We start from the raw sequence: 17,382 nt of genomic DNA, 5'->3' as shown, positions 1-17,382 counted from the left end.
AGACAGACAGACAGACAGACAGATAGATAGATAGATAGACAGATAGATAGATAGATAGATAGATTTACATCTCCTACACTCGAAGAAACAGATATTCCTTCAATGCACTTAAAACAGCTGGCCAGTGGGTGGCAGTGTATGAGATGACACACTAGAATCTACTGTAATGACGTTTGCGATTTTGACATCAAGACTCATGAATGTAGAAGAAACAAGCTTTTGAATAGCTGTCCACTGTAGTGACCACTATGCATGAAAAGTTTAAATTACTCAGCTTTTTTCTTGGTGTGGGACATTGAGACTGATACTCCCTTTTAAAACACAGTACAGTACATGATTAAGGGGTAAGCAGGTGCCTATTGGTTCAAGAACCCTTACAATTTGTAGGCTTTTGCATTTTACTGATTTATGTATGCTGTCATAAAATTCAAGCTTATTAGTACAAAACTGAAAACATTTGTATTATTTCTGGATGGAGTATTACAGTCGGGTTCCACAACAGTTCAAATTAAATAAGGATAAGGAACAATTGTTTTGGTTCGGTGTCTTGTCTCTACTGCTGTGAAGTGTAGTTTACTACTGTATTAAACCACGTTGGTAAAGTAAATAACACCCGTATAAACATGCATTTGTTTTTCCTACAAAATGAATGAATATACAGTACCTGTACGTGCTTAACACTAGCAAAACGCTACAGACAGAGGGGGCAATGACTGTTTTCCTGATGTTTTTTCTGGGACTGTATGTGCAGCCTAAATGGATAAGTGGAACCCGGTCAAGCACCAGACAACGCCAATGGTTGCTGCCAAGCCAACAGAGGCCAGTGCCTTGACTGTGACTCCTGCTCCTGTCGCACTCGTCTCTGCAGACAACTCCACCGAGCCAGTCAGCAAGAACGATGCCTTTGACGAGATTAAAAACAAGTTTCTGAATGAAATCGATAAGATCCCACGTGAGTACCGAACCAACTTCCAATCAACTTGTGATGACGAAGCAGCCGGTTTGGAATTGGATTTTCTGCTTTTGCTGCAGGCATTGGCTGCCTCATTACGACTTTATTCAGTATTGATCACTGGCTGCCCCCCTAATGGCACAGAAATCTAATTTTCCCCAATCTAATCGCTAGCATGGCACCTCTTACTAAATATATTTGACCCAGAGCATGACATGTAACAGGCTCAATGAATGGTCGGTCAAATGTCAAAGTATTTGTTTCTTTCCTCTCAGGCTAAGAATGTTTCACCTTGACGTGGATTTGTTTACATCCTCAGTGCCATCCTGGGCCATCGTTGCCATTGCTGTGGTTGCTGCTTTACTTATTCTAACGTGCTGCTTCTGCATCGTCAAGAAATGTTGTTGCAAGAAGAAGAAGAACAAGAAGGGCAAGAAGGGGAAGGGTGAAATGGGGATGAAGAACCTCAAAGGAGGAGAGGTATGTGACACTGGGAGGGTTTGGGTAATTTTAGCCATTTTTAAATGGTTCATAAACCTTTGATTATAACTTCTACAAGGCTTACATTGGGATATAGACGCATGCAGGGACATGAGCCTTTTTTTTTAAGACAACTGGTTTTGTTTTTCCAATTATCAGCTGAGTTGATAGTTTTACAAGAGGACACAATTTAATCAACCTTTTCTATTTTGGTTAATTGAAGCAAACCTTTTAGGAGTTTCTCCTGTCCCAAGAATTTGTTATGTTTTGAGGCCTTTTAAATGGAGAAAATAAACACTTATTTGCCAAGATTTCCTTAAACTTGGTTGATTATCTGCTTTTTTCCATTTACCCAATTCTTCTATTCAAAAATATTATTCTCTTAATCCTGGGTGTTGTAAAAGATGTGCCGCTCGGTTAGTACAGTGTCAAAACCATGGCTTTCCTAGATCTGAAACCTGTCTTTAAGTTTCAAATTACAGACAATTGACTTAAAACATTGAACGTCTTCTTTTACATGTGAACCGAAACCTACGTTTATACAATAAGCTTGTAAAAACAGGTAAATGTTTGCATACTAATGATGTTATCGAAATTATCCTACGACGACTACAAAATGACTATTAAGCATTGTAATTAGCATATCTGGCAGTTGATAGCAATACCAATTTGGAAAGAAGTACTACACCCATGCACACTAGATGCTTTTGATTTCTTTGGACTATATATGTGTATAAATTTCTCCACTAACGTAGATAGATAGACAGACAGACAGATTTGGAATTGTCAAAATGAGACATTTGTACCCATTTTAGCTAAAAAAGGTGTTGAATAAAGGGCCCTTGTTGTTTCACAAGTATAAACAAATGGGTCTAACACAGGTTTCACCAACATCGTGCCCGCAGTCACCAAGAAGCCATCAAGGACCAAATGAGTAGACCATGGGCCTGGTCTTAAAAATAGCTTACATGTGATGGGACATTTTGATTTCCTAGGAATGTTTTAGAAGTGATCATTCGAAAATGTAACGGATTGTAGAGATTTATGGAAAGAAGGTGTTTCATATTGATATTTATTTGTTTCCTACTTTGTTAAATCATTGTTGAAAATTATTGTGAGAAATCATTAACATGATCAGTGTCTTCAGATAGATGAATATCAGTCATTATTAATAATAACAGAGTATAATCAAAGGTCATTTAAGCAAATTTGTTTTTCAGAAGTGTGTTTAAAACTGATAGCCCTTTGCATTAATCAATGTATCCAAGAAGTCGCCCTCAGTTTCAAAACGTTGGGTGACTTCTGGACTCTATTGTAATTGGGATTTAACAGTCAGCTGACAGCAAATATGCCACCAATGATCAGGAAAGATGAGGTCATAAGTAGGATTGCAATGTTCAATGTGTTTCTTGATTCCCTTCCTTGGGTGCATGCATGCAGCCATAGCTTTGACTCAACAGAAACCTAAAATTGCCCTGGATTGGTCACGTTTCTTACTGTTTTTAAAACTATGCAGTAACTGATGGGCAAAGGCTCTATTTAATAGGTTTGTAACCAGGTCAGTGTATTCTCTACAGATGAAAATAACACTCTTACCAACCATGATTGTTTTATTTTGTTCTCTCTTCTTTTGTTATGTAATGTATTTGTCATAAATGTTGTTGTTCCTCTCTCTCTCTCACTCTCTCTCTCTTTCTCTCTCACTCTCTCACTTGTGCTTTGGGATTTGAGTGGAAAATGACATGTCCTATCTATTCAGTTCAGCCCCCAACACTGTTTTCGCAACCTTTCAAGAGTGATTATAAAAATAGCAGTTACAACAATTGTTCCTGTGCAGGTCTTAGAATTATCATTTTTTTGCATGCCTCAGTGATGATTTGACGACTCATTCAGTTGGGTAGCAATACATCTAAAAGATAAGTTATTTTAAGGCACAATGGATCTGCTGTACAAGATATGATTGTGCTAATGAGGAGGTTGGCCTATATGTCATTTTCCTCACTCCCCACAGTCTAGCTGACTGCATTTGCTGTGATTACCCTTCTTTGGTGTCTGCTGTGAGTTCAATCTCTTCCTTTGTCTCTGCTCTCCTCCTTCCTGCTTTGTGTCTTATATGTGCTCCGTGTATCTTGACTGTGGTGGACTTCTCTGCCTACGGTAGGTCTGATAGCACGCGGCGCCCCTCTCTGGCCACTCTGAGTAAGCGCAGACCAGTGCAGAGGGGGTAGCGGTGGGATGGGCTGGGCTTGAAGGGATGAATTGCATTGATGATGTCAATGAGTGCTATGGCTTCCTTAGTTCTTTGCAAGCTGAGGTGCTGCCGGTGCTTGAGGAATCTTTGGGAGCAATTAAGCTGCTTCGCAAAATCCACTGAACTGACATGCCGCACCAATTGCTGTCTTGATACAAAGATGGTTCTATCCAGAAATGTGACCCAAACAAATACCTGTTTTCATGCAAATAGTTTGAAATGAATATGAAACCCTTCCTTTGATTGAACCTTTTGAATGACTAGTGCATTCAGCAATTCACTAGTGATCACTAACATGCATGTGCAAGGGCTAAGCTGGATAATGTCATACAAACGCAACCCACCAGTGAACTTTGGGCTTGATTCCACCATCATGGGCTGTTATAGTGCGACGCAAATAAAAAAGATGATCAATGACACCCAATGAATTCCTCTCAAAGTCTGAAATTTACTCACTGGCGCCCCACTTGTGCAAACACGCTCAGAGTTCCACGACAGACCAGACTTGTTTGTTTTGTATCTCTTGACAAAGACCAGCGTACGCCCTTGCAGTAGGTAACATTGAATGGCCACAACTTGACTTGAGAGTAACTTTCCTGGATGACCCATGCTGCTGACATACAAGGTGATAGATGAGAGAGAGATGGTGTGCCCGAATGTTTGCCCCAAATTTTCTGTCCTCACACAATCCTGATTTCAGTCCATCCAAAGATTAGGCTAGTCACCACAAAGTTTCTCCAGGTGAATCCTCTTCTTGATATTCATACCACGTTGAGCAAAGGGCATGCATCCAGACATAACATGTCTTTATCCCCGAGCCCTCACTAGGAGTTGGGGGAAAAGCGACAATTCTCAAGGCAGTATGATGAGGTCAGACATTTTTGGTCCTGACAAAAATTTGCTCTTTTCAAAGTGTCATTGCCCAAGCTACAAGGCAATTTATTTACAAATATACATCAGCCATCAGAAAGAAACATACCCTGCATTTTGTGGCCTGGCATGTTTTAATGAAATGCATTGACAACAACAAAAGTAGAGAATGCCAAAAATAAGGACAATCGTGTGAGTTTACAAGTGGGCGTGAGTTTAAGCATGCACGATAGACCGCATGCGGGCAAGACAAGTGTTTCTATGTGTGGGGAGAAAAAAAAGAGTGCAGTCAGAATGTGTGTTTTATCTGTGTATGCGCCCTGTTCCAGCTCACCTCTTTCAGCTGACCAGAGAGTAGCTGGACCGTCCGATTTTTATGAAGACATCCCTGTTTTGTCAAGATGACAGCCATAGAAATGTCAGCAATACTCGACTTGAAGCAAAACTGAAAGGACAATTTAAGAGCCAACTGCTCAAGCTTGAAGAATTGGAAGCATGACTGAAGGTCTTGGCCATAAAGTTGGACTTTAAAACACGTAAAGCTACATGAAAAACAAGCAAGTAGTTTCTCAGCCACATGAAAACAATTGCTCCAAACCAGCACATGGAAGTATTTTTTTATTTTCCATTTTTAAAACAAGGCAAACCCTCAGACCAAGTGAACGCTGCTGCATCATTGTTAACTTCTGTTTATAAACCCATGCTCGCACTCCTTGGGGCCAATCATATTGCTTATACCGTAGTAGCTGGGACAGTTAGTTACAATAAGCGTAACAAACAATAGCAGTGTAAACCTGGAAATATGTGAGGATGTCAGAGGCTAAAGAGACACCAGGAATGATGGCTCTCTTTCAGGTCAACATCCTTTGTCAAACAGCCTTCACTCTCAGAAGTCATGTCAGGAATCACTGTGTCACTGGTTTGGCTTTACCTCATTGCTCTGTCCTTCAGTGCCTCTCGGGAAGGGAGCTCTGCATTTTGTGACAGCTTGGACTAATAATACTGTGCATTGTGTATGTAATAACTCTGCACTGCCATTATACTTAAACTTTGTTATATGACGTGAAACAGGAATATTGTCTTGTTTTCACCTTTAACAAAAATTAGCTTCTTATGATTGCTTGATTAGACCATTTCCATGTGAAACTTCTAACAGTTATTTTTAGTATGGCAGTTATTACAGCGTAGCAAAGATTGAGAACTCATACTTTTATTGCATGGTTGGTATGTTAGACTGGATTTCCATGTCACCGCCATATAACACATAAATATATATATTTTCCCCCTCTCTGGATTAACTCAGTGCATACTGTTTTCTAGGTCAGGACAACGTAATTGCCTCATTTTTAAATACTAGTTAGGGAATACCTAAAAAACAAACAGACAAACTAACTAACAGCAAATGGTGTCACCCAAAGAATAGTGAAATCAAGTCAGGTTGCAACCGTGGTCATCGATGAACAGATTGCACTAGTAACACCTGTGTGTGCGGGGGTAAGTGGCAGGTAGGTGCTGTGACTAACCTGGCTGCTGATGGCCGAGGGTTGTTGATCAGCACAACTTCAAAGCATCTGCTCACTATTTCCTCTGCTGCCTTCCACCCCTTTGTCTTTGCAGAAACAACAGGATGATGATGACGAGGAAGACGATGTTGAACCTGGACTTACTGGAGACGAGAAAGAAGAGGAAGTGAAGGAGAAAGAGAAGCTTGGAAAGTTGCAGTACTCAATTGATTACGACTTCCAGGAGAACAAGGCAAGTACATCGGTCCCTTTTATACTCATAAAGTGACTGGAAGAGAATAAGAATTCTGTGGATATGAATTATTTATTATAATTAAGTCATATCATTTCGTGTCTCTACCATTTTTCAATGTCAAATCAAAAAGAAAACTCTTGGTTTGTAAATCTATATTTAAGGTGGCAGAAAGTTCAGACCTATTGCTGCATGCTCACTTGCTTACCAACCTCAGTTTTTGATGTCTGCGGTGTAGTGTAGTACAATGTTTTCATGACAAAATAATGCTGTTTCAGTGTCACATTCTTGTCATAGTATTTGTGGAGCACTTGACCTGATCAAATATCTGGCCAAAGGAAGGTCCTTTGGTCTGATAAAGATATAAAACATCATATATACTGACTGTTTATCACATCTATTTCCTTCTCTAGCTAACTGTGGGGATCCTGCAAGCTGCTGATCTCCTCTCCATGGACAGTGGTGGTACCTCTGACCCCTATGTTAAGGTGTTTGTCCTACCCGACAAGAAGAAGAAGTTTGACACAAAGGTTCACAAGAAAACACTTAACCCAGTCTTCAATGAGACTTTTACCTTCAAGGTAAGACATGAAGTCCTCTTTGTACTCATTACTATTTAAAAGAATCTGTTCGTGTCAGGTTGACCAGTCTTGATCTGGCCTTGGATTGCTTCGATTTCCTCTGAGTTTAGTGCCTGCTTAACTCCTTTTCCCAAACACTTTCATCCACTGGCAACAAAAAGGTTGCAGACATTTTGAAGGTGGCCAACAAGGAAAACTTGGGTGATAATCCAATTAAAAAGAGAGGGACACCTTTGGTGCCTGCTGACACAGCTGGAGGAATTCAACACAAACAATTCAAACAGCTTGTCAAAGTCCGGCCAGCTCTACAGAAGCTGCATATTAAGCCAGCATTTTGTAAGGTCTAGACCGAAGTCACAGTTTATGTTGTTTTGCACTGAAAATATTACCATCAACACACAGTAATGATTTGCGGAAGAATGCAATAAATCTGGACTTTGCTATAAATTACTCATTTGGGATTGGTTGGTGTTTTGCAGATTCCATTCCAAGAGATGGGAGGAAAGACCCTGGTCATGTCTGTCTATGATTTTGATCGTTTCTCTAAACATGACGTCATTGGAGAGATTAAAATACCCATGAACACGCTTGACCTGGCAAAGCCAATTGAGGAGTGGAGAGATTTAGACAGCGCGGACCAAGAAGAGGTAATAGTGTCGTGAAGGAAAGTGCTACCCTTCAACTTTATTCCTCTAAAAGATACTCCCTACTTCCAAAGCCTACCTGTGATGGAGCTTTGCTAGATTTCGGAAGCACACAAGCTCGCTCCAATTTGCTCTACATTCAGGCACAGAAATTACTAACCATGGTTTTCCTAATCACACTATGTCAGTGATTCCAACCAGTGTGCTGTGGCACATTAGTGTGCGATGAGTGCTCTTCAGGTGTGCCGTGGGAAATTATGAAATTTTACTTAATTGCTCAAAAAATATATCCATCCATCCATCCATTGTCCGTACCACTTTATCCTCACAAGGGTCGCGGGCGTGCTGGAGCCTATCCCAGCTATCTTCGGGCGAGAGGCGGGGTACACCCCGAACTGGTCGCCAGCCAATCGCAGGGTACATATAACCAAACAACCAGTCGCGCACACATTCACACGTACGGGCAATTTAGAGTCTTCAATCAACCTCGCATGGATGTTTTGGGGATGTGGGAGGAAACCGGATTGCCCGGAGAAGACCCAGGCAGGCACGGGGAGAACATGCAAACTCCACACAGGCGAGGCCGGATTTGAACCTGGGTCCTCAGAACTGTGAGGCAGATGTGCTAACCAGTCGTCCACCGTGCCGCCTCAAAAAATATATATTTACAATAAATAATGTATCTTTGTTCATCTATTTATGCCAGTGAGGCATAGTGACAGACAGAAAAAAAGAATGGTCTTCTATTACAACTTGTAGATGGCAACAAGTACATAGAGTAATTAATTTTTTGTGTGTGTGTGTCCTGTTCGGCTGTTAGGTCAAGCAGAATGGATGATCTGTATCCCTTTTTAAAGTCTATAGGACGAGAGTATGAGTGAGGGGATAAACAACCAATTCGCATATTCATTAGTTATTTGTCGCAATAAGTGAGTGGCCCCACACCCAGTGAAAGAGTCCCAGGGGTGTGTGCCTGCGGAGACATGCAAGTGAATTGACACCGTTTTACATGCACAAAGACTGACAGAAGTGTCCTGTTATTGCTGTGCCCTCACCGCGGAGGCTGAGGACCCCACCCAATCAATCGAGGGGCGGAATCGGGCCCAGGGGTCCACCTGAGAACAGCCCGGTGGACGGGACACGTCCCACACCGAGGGACCCAGGGCAATCCGCTGGCCCCACCGAGGCGCCCTGACAACTGGCCACCCGGTAGGGGCAGCAGGGACCCAATGCCACCCCCCCCCCCCCCAGCCAATCAATCCCCTCCCCTCCAACGCCCCACACGCCCCGCCCAAAACGTTTTCTTCCCATGTCATTGATTTAGTACATGAAAATAATTTATAAACTTTTGAGAGATTTATTTTACTTTGCGGAGAAGCTTCACTATTTGCTTGACAAACTCCAGCAGTTTGAGGTGCTCTGTTGTGTTGGTATTCTTTTTTTTATTGGTGCTTTTAATTTATTGTATTGAAGAAAGTTTCCGCCTGTTATTTGGAATTCTTGGAACAGTTCATCACGTGTCCTAAAAACATTTTTGTTAAATAGTTATTGTAGGTGTTCCCATGTACTAAAATGAAGGGGTATATTATTAATTTCGAAATCTGGATTATGACAGAGCGCATACTCTGAGCTAATTGAGATCCTTTAGATTTTAAACTTTGCCACCAAGCTGTTAAGGTGGATGCGATTATTGGGTTCTTCAAGCATTTATGGCGTTTAAGACTTGTGAAAATAAATGGGAGTTTTGGCAGTTTGATGTTGTTGCAGTCTATTTGTTCCAATTCTCGCCAAGAATCACAATCCTCATTGTAGTGCAACCATTTGATGAGGTATTGTAATTGATTAGCTAAATAATAGTGTTTAAAGTTGGGAGCATTTAGGCCTCCCTCCTGTTTACTTTTCTGAAGAGTGGATAGACTAATTCTATTTTTCTTATTTTTTGAATAAAAAATTATTACAGCAGAATCCAAGGTTTGAAACCATTTAAATGTGGGTTTAAATGGAATCACGGAAAATACATTTATTTGCGGTAAGGTTTTCATTTTTATTGTAGCTATTCTTCCCAGTTGTGATATAAATTATTCCAGCGTCTTAAATCAGATGATTTCCAAAAGTGGTGTGTAATTTAGATTGGTTTGCTCTGTGAGTTTTAACGAAATATTAATACCTGAATACTTAATGTTTCCTGTAGGAATAGGGTAATCTCGGATTTGATCTGCAGTAGTCCATGAGTTTGCTGTTATTGGGAGTATTGTTGATTTTGTCCAGTTGATAGAGTCGTCTGATATTTGTGAAAATGTTTTAATAAAATTGAAGACTGCCTGAAGAGAATACTTGGGTTCCTGTAAGTAAAGAAGAATATCATCAGCATATAGATTGATTTTGTGTTGTGTGACTAGTGAGCAGATACCTTTAATATTAGCATTCTGACGTATAGCGGCAGCAAGAGGTTCGATGAATATTGCAAATAGCATTGGTGAGAGGGGACATCCTTGTCTGGTTCCTCTTTGTAATGTAAAACTTAGTGAAGTAATCCTATTTGTGGTGACTGTCGCTTTCGGCGAATTGTATAATGTTGCTATCCAATGTATAAATAAATCTCCAAAGCCAAATTTGCAAAGTACTGCAAACATGAAAGCCCAGTTAACTAACGAAAGCTTTCTCTGTGTCAAGTGACATGATGATTGCGTTTCGATTTTTACGCTGTGACATGCTTATTAAATTTAACAGACGTCTGACATTATTTGTTATTATTTGACGGGAGTACCTTTTCGCTGCGAGGGCTTTCGAGATAATCTTGATATCTACATTAATCAGTGATAAGGGCCGATAATTAGCCGGGAGAGTGGGCTCTTTACCTGACTTTAGTAATAACTTAATTGAAGCTGTGTTCATATGGTTACTAATTTGACCTCTATCGTTTATCCTAACCTTTTTGGTTTGGGTTGCTCGAAGATGCGTGTAAACTACTATAATAATTCAAACATTTCCTTTATTTCTTGCAGTGACTGTGTACAGTTGCCGTTTGAATCTTGAATGGGTGTAATTAATGACTTTTCTTTATTGCGCTGAAGTTGGTTCGCAAGGAATTTTCCTGATTTATTACTCTACTCAAAGTTAGTATATCTTAACTTTTGTTGAAGAAAATCTGTTATTTTTGATAAGATAACATCTAATTTGATTTCCAAGAAGTTGGTTTCTTCGCGTATCTGTCGGATTAATTGCATATTCTTCTGTGAGGTGTTTATTTTTTTCCTCAATAACATTTTCCAATTTTTGTTCTTGTTTTTTTTTTTTTATACGAAGAGTGTGATATGATTCGACCTCTCAATACAGCTTTCCCGGTTTCCCACAACAGAAATGGGGATATGGTTGGGGAGTCGTTGAATTTAAAAACTCATCCCATTCCTTCCTCATACAGTAATGAATGTATCCACTTTTTGTTTGTTGGTGTGCCGTGAGATTTTTCAATTTTAAAATATGTACCTTGGCTCCATAAAGGTTGGAAATCACTTCACTATGTACTTGTAGAAAAAAAGTCTTTGGATGTACCTATTTACTCTTAATTAAGTCAATTAATTTAGGGATTGGGCTAGACACGTTTGTTCCCCACGAATTTCGATTCCTTTGAATTTTGGCATTTTATGCTTCCAACCTTGTGTGAATATTTTCATAAAACTGCGCACAAAGTTTTTGAGAGTTGTGATGAGTAATTTGAAAGCCCTGAGCACAATCCCATCAAACGCATTTTGGATGAACTACAGCGACAACCCTTCCAACCAACATCAGTGACTCTCGGAAATGTTTTGAAACTAATGATTGGAAACAAAATTCCCACAGGCACATGACTAAATCTTGTCAAAAATTCTGCAAAGCTGTTGTCTTGCTTGCTGGCCAAGCAGCCTGTTCTGAAGCGTGTCCATCATTATGCTTTTAAAGAAAGACTGAAAAAAACCAAAACTGCTTTTTGACCTATCCCAACAACCCATCAAGACCTCTGTAAAAAGAGTACTGCGCTGTACTCCGGTTTCCTCCCACATCCCAAAAACATGCGTGGTAGGTTAACTGAAGACTCTAAATTGCCCGTAGGTGTGAATGTGAGTGCGAATGGTTGTTTGTTTGTATGTGCCCTGCAATCGGCAGGCGACGGTTTCAGGTAGTATCCCGCCCGAAGATAGCTGGGATAGGCTCCAGCACGCCCGCAACCCTAGTGAGGATAAGCGGTGTAGAAAATTGATAGCTGGATGGATGGTTACAGATATTTGATACACTATATTATTCTATAAAAGGACTAATCATGATTCCTGCTGTTTTCCCAATATCATGACAGCTAGATTTAAATTTCTCTCACTTTTCATTCTTAAAACAGCCGGAGAAGCTGGGTGACATTTGCATCTCTCTGCGTTACGTCCCCACTGCTGGAAAACTCACAATCTGCATTTTGGAGGCCAAGAACCTGAAGAAAATGGATGTGGGGGGTCTTTCAGGTTTGTAAACTCACTTTCAGCAGTTAAATCCCACCAGTTTCATTATGCTAAAGTCTTTTGGAAGGCTTGCACTGCGACTGCAGTGTATGAGCGCATGTGTCTTTGGATGCAGCCACTTGGCCAACACTGCTATGCTCGCATGCTCTGCTGTAATGTAGCAGAGTACAAATGCTGCCGTTTTGTAATGTAACGGTGAGCCTGTAAAGTGAATTCAGAGATTTGGTTGTAAATACATGGTGAGATGTTTGAAGACTATTGCTGAAAGCGTACAAAGACTGAGAACTAAATTATGTAATACTTAACAGTGAATATATAGTGTTAAAACTGTTTTTTACCATTTCAATTTCTTAGATTTTTTTGGGGGGCATGAATAAAATGGTGCGCAGTGATACACTTGGCAGCAGCATGAGTCACCCCTCCCCCACCACAGGTTGGTAGAGTAGCCAAAAATTGTACTCAAGTAAGAGTACTGTTACATTAGAATAATATGACTCAAGTAAAAGTAAAAAGTAGTCCTCCAAATATTTATTTCAGCTAGAGTAAGAAAGTACCCTGTGAAAAAACTACTCAAGTGAGGAATAACTGGTGAGTAACATCTGATTAAAAAAAATAAAATAAAAATCAGAGCATGAACGTCAAATAAAATAAAAAATAATAATATATGGGAGTCCACACAGACCTGCCACCATTTCAATTTGCAATTGCCCAAAAACAACAACACATGCATTGGGCCTTCCAGGAACATTATTTGTTATAAGCTGTTTGCTGACCAGACTTATAGATAGTGTGTGTGTGTGCGTGTGTGTGTGTGTGTGTGTCCATAAGATAGGGCTAATGTTGCCAGATGCACTGCCAAAATACCAATAGAAACATCTGCAACATACATAAAGGTGTTTTCTCAAGTTAGAAGTGGGTTGAAATTTTCCAATTTGGGCAGTCACAATTTATGAGCTGCATGATAAACCTGGTGGACACATGGTCCGGGCCTGCTGCTTTGTTAATCTTCTGTTGTTTGAAGATGCGTCTCACATCCTGTTCATGGATGGTTAACATCGTTCCATCCATTTTCCTCACTAGGGTCGCGGGCGTGCTGGAGCCTATTCCAGCTATCATCGGGCAGGAGGCAGGGTACACCCTGAACTGGTTGGCAGCCAATCGCAGGGCACATACAAACAAACAACCATTCGCACTCACATTCACACCTACGGGCAATTTCGAGTCTCCAATTCATGCATGTTTTTGGGATGTGGGAGGAAACCGGAGTGCCCGGAGAAAACACACCCTGGCCCGGATAGAACATGCAAACTCCTCACAGGCGGGGCCGGGGATTGAACCCCGGTCCTCAGAATGGTGAGGCTGATGCTCTGCTCTAACCAGTCTTCCACCGTGCCGGATGGCAGACAAGATGGCGTCTACCAGTGTGGTCGCCTCGGTAACGCGCTCTCTAGTATTGTCTTTGTTTTTGTGTTTTTTGTCCGTCTTTGGAGACCTTACACAACTCACTTACACAAGGGGAGACCTGCTAACCATCAAGGAGGCTACTCCGGACTTTCTGTCACCAACTTTCGAATATCCGCTCAGTTTTTTCCCCGAGTTACTCACTGGAGCGGCGTCCGCGGTTTTCGGCGCATGGAGACGGAAGCGGCGCCACAGAGGGAAATGAGCCGGCATTCAGGTGAAACTCCGCAAGAGACGACACAGATTGGCGTTCCCGTCGATCCACCTCGCGAATGTACGCTCCCTACCCAACAAAATGGACGAGCTTCATATTCTGTTAAAGACCAGTAAAGACTTCGGACTTTCCGCGGCCATGTGCTTCACGGAGACCTGGCTTTGCGACTCTGTACCCGATGGCGCCGTCATGCTTCCCGACTTCAACATTCATCGAGCGGACCGCGACATGGAATCATCGGGGAAAACAAAGGGCGGCGGGATATGCCTCCATATCAACGAAAAATGGTGTACGGACGTCACGGTGCTCAGCACACACTGCAGCCCGCATTTGGAGTCGCTATTCTTAAACTGTAAACCATTCTACTCGCCACGTGAGTTTGCATCGTTCATACTGGCTGGAGTCTATATTACGCCTCAAGCTAACACGAACGCCGCATTGCTAACGCTCGCCGAACAAGTCAACGAAATTGGAAAAAAACACACGGACTCACCCCTCATTATTCTCGGGGACTTTAACAAAGCTAAACTCAACCACGAACGCCCTAAATACAAGCAGCACATCGACTGTCCTACCAGGGAAAATAATACTTTTGACCACTGCTACACTACGATAAAAAACGCATACCGTGCTATACCTCGTGCAGCCCTAGGCTCATCTGATCACTGCTTAATTCACTTAATACCGACGTACAGGCAAGAACTTAAATGTGCGAAGCCTACAGTGAAAACAGTCAAAAAGTGGACCAATGAAGCCAAGAAGGAACTTCAAAGCTGTTTAGACTGCACAGACTGGAGTGTCTTTGAAAATTCAGCTGGCAGCCTGGATGAATATACGGACACTGTCACATCCTATGTCAGTTTCTGTGAAGAGGTTTGTGTACCAACAAAATCATTTCGCACATTCAACAACAACAAGCCGTGGTTCACTGCTAAACTTAAGCAGCTCCGCCAAGCTAAGGAGGACGCATATCAGAGCGGGGACAGGGCCCTGTATAATCGAGCTAGAAACCAGCTTACTAAAGAAATTAACATTGCAAAGAGGATCTATGCAGCAAAGTTGGAAAAACAGTTTAGCGTAAACGACTCTAAATCGGTCTGGCATGCATTCCAATCGCTGACTGATTACAAGCGACGATCCCCCCAAGCTGAGAACAATAGCACACGAGCCAACGACTTGAATACCTTCTACTGCAGATTTGAAAAGGACAGTTTCACACCACACACCCACCCGGCCGCACCCGCGACCACACCTCTGACTTCTGCGTTAACCATCCATGAACAGGATGTGAGACGCATCTTAAAACAACAGAAGATTAACAAAGCGGCAGGCCCGGACCATGTGTCCCCATCCTGCCTCAAAGTCTGCGCGGACCAGCTCGCTCCAGTCTTCACTCAGATCTTCAACAGATCTTTGGAAATGTGCGAAGTTCCATCCTGTTTCAAACGCTCCACCATCATTCCAGTCCCCAAGAAACCTGCAATCTTTGGTCTGAATGACTACAGGCCTGTCGCTTTGACATCTGTGGTCATGAAGTCCTTTGAACGTCTCGTGCTGGACCACCTCAAGAGTGTCACAGGTCCCCTGCTGGACCCCCTGCAGTTTGCCTACCAAGCGAACAGGTCTGCGGATGATGCAGTCAACATGGGACTGCACTTCATCCTAGAACACCTCGACAGTGCAGGGACCTACGCGATGATCATGTTCGTGGACTTCAGCTCAGCGTTCAACACCATCATCCCTGAACTCCTTTCAACCAAGCTTCTCCAGCTCAGCGTCTCACCTGCCATCTGCCAGTGGATTTACAGCTTTCTGACGGGCAGGACACAGCAGGTCAGGCAGGACACAGCAGGTCAGGCTGGGGGAGGCCACCTCATCCATTTGCAGCATCAGCACTGGGGCGCCCCAAGGTTGTGTCCTCTCTCCGCTGCTCTTCTCTCTCTACACGAACGACTGCACCTCAGCGAACCCGACTGTCAAACTCCTGATGTTTGCAGATGACACCACTGTCATCGGCCTCATCAAGGACGGTGACGAGTCTGCATATCGACAGGAAGCGGAGCGGCTGGAGCTGTGGTGCGGCCGACACAACCTGGAGCTGAACACGCTCAAGACTGTAGAGATGATCGTGGACTTCAGGAGGCATCCTTCGCCACAGCTGCCCCTCACGCTGTCCAGCTGACTTGTGTCAACCGTCGAGACCTTCAAGTTCCTGGGAATTACAATCTCTCAGGACCTGAAGTGGGCGACCAACATCAACTCCGTCCTCAAAAAGGCCCAGCAGAGGATGTACTTCCTGCGGCTTCTGTGAAAGCACGGCCTGCCACCGGAGCTGCTGAGACAGTTCTACACAGCGGTCATCGAATCAGTCCTGTGTTCTTCCATCACAGTCTGGTTTGGTGCTGCTACAAAAAAGGACAAACTCCGACTGCAACGGACAATCAAAACTGCTGAAAGGATTGTCGGTACCCCCCTACCCACCATTGAGGACTTGCACGCTGCCAGAACTAAGACAAGAGCGTGCAAAATCCTCTCGGACCCTCCGCACCCCGGTCACCAGCTCCTTCCCTCAGGTAGGCGCTACCGATCAATGCAAACTAGAACTAGTAGACATTCCAACAGCTTCTTCTCTCTTGCGATCAACTTCTTAAACACCTAACCTATAATTCCATTACAATAAGCTGGCAATTTTTTTACTTGAGTTCATTGTCACATTTCTGTGGGGCCAATTATGTATTACTCGTGCACTCACTGTAGTTGTCTCGCCATGCTGCACTATTTGCATATACTGGCCACTCATGCCAGAGTAGCATCTGCTCCATTTGCACACTGATTGAGGAGTATCTGTAACATTTGCACAATCAACATTGTTCCAGATGATCGCACGACTCGTCACTTGAAACCGCATACACTCCTTGAAGTCTTGGCGCATTCAAACTGCTCTAAGTGCTAGAGGACTCTGCATCTTTTTGCACAATTGTTTTTTGTCAATGTCTTTATGTCTCCAAAGTGTTCTGTAAATTGACTGTCTGTTGTACTAGAGCAGCTCCAACTACCGGAGACAAATTCCTTGTGTGTTTTGGACATACTTGGCAAATAAAGATGATTCTGATGATTCTGATTCTGATGTGAAAGTGTCTTTTTCAAATCTGCAGTAGAAGGTATTCAAGTCGTTGGCTAGTGTGCTATTGTTTTCAGCTTGGGGGGATCGTCGCTTGTAATTTGTCAGTGATTGTAATGCATGCCAGACTGATTTAGAGTCGTTAGCGCTAAACTGTTTTTCCAACTTTGCTGCATAGTTCCTCTTTGCAATGTTAATTTCTTTAGACAGCTGGTTTCGAGTGTGATTATACAGGGCCCTGTCCCCGCTCTGATATGCGTCCTTCTTGGCTTGACGAAGCTGCTTAAGTTTGTCAGTGAACCACGGGTTGTTGTTGTTGAAAGTGCGAAATGACTTTCTTGTTATCTGGCGCAATTGTGACATGCAGTCAGCTCGCTAGCTATACCTACACCCCAAAAATATATTTTGCACACTGACTGACTTTCCCGATTGGAAGCTGATCGTCGATGGCTTAGGAGTGGTATTTGATTGAGATTTGACCGTGGAGCGGGACGTGGTTTCTGTGCCCACAGCATCTGAGAGCGGAGAGAATGGCTTGATTTTCATGGGTTTTGAAGCCTCATTTTATA

General features: G+C 42.5%; 1 protein-coding gene across 4 annotated transcripts in view; it reads left to right on the top strand.

Moving 5' to 3' along the window:
• Positions 1 to 17,382, top strand: part of LOC133409747 (synaptotagmin-2-like) — a 107,626-nt gene that overhangs the window by 72,068 nt on the left and 18,176 nt on the right. For 3 of the 4 annotated variants that reach the window (XM_061690191.1, XM_061690182.1, XM_061690200.1), the window contains 6 exons: positions 752 to 952; positions 1,272 to 1,432; positions 6,171 to 6,308; positions 6,722 to 6,889; positions 7,369 to 7,536; positions 11,903 to 12,020. In XM_061690191.1, coding sequence (XP_061546175.1) covers positions 757 to 952; positions 1,272 to 1,432; positions 6,171 to 6,308; positions 6,722 to 6,889; positions 7,369 to 7,536; positions 11,903 to 12,020 — 949 coding nt within the window. In that variant the 5' untranslated portion in view covers positions 752 to 756. The remainder of the gene's footprint in view (positions 1 to 751; positions 953 to 1,271; positions 1,433 to 6,170; positions 6,309 to 6,721; positions 6,890 to 7,368; positions 7,537 to 11,902; positions 12,021 to 17,382) is intronic. The other variant, XM_061690209.1, reaches the window with a different exon arrangement.

The sequence above is a fragment of the Phycodurus eques genome, chromosome 1 (genome assembly GCF_024500275.1).
Source record: "Phycodurus eques isolate BA_2022a chromosome 1, UOR_Pequ_1.1, whole genome shotgun sequence".
NCBI lineage: Eukaryota > Metazoa > Chordata > Actinopteri > Syngnathiformes > Syngnathidae > Phycodurus > Phycodurus eques.
Note: the sequence above shows the minus strand (reverse complement) of the source record. Positions and strands in the feature narration are given on the sequence as shown.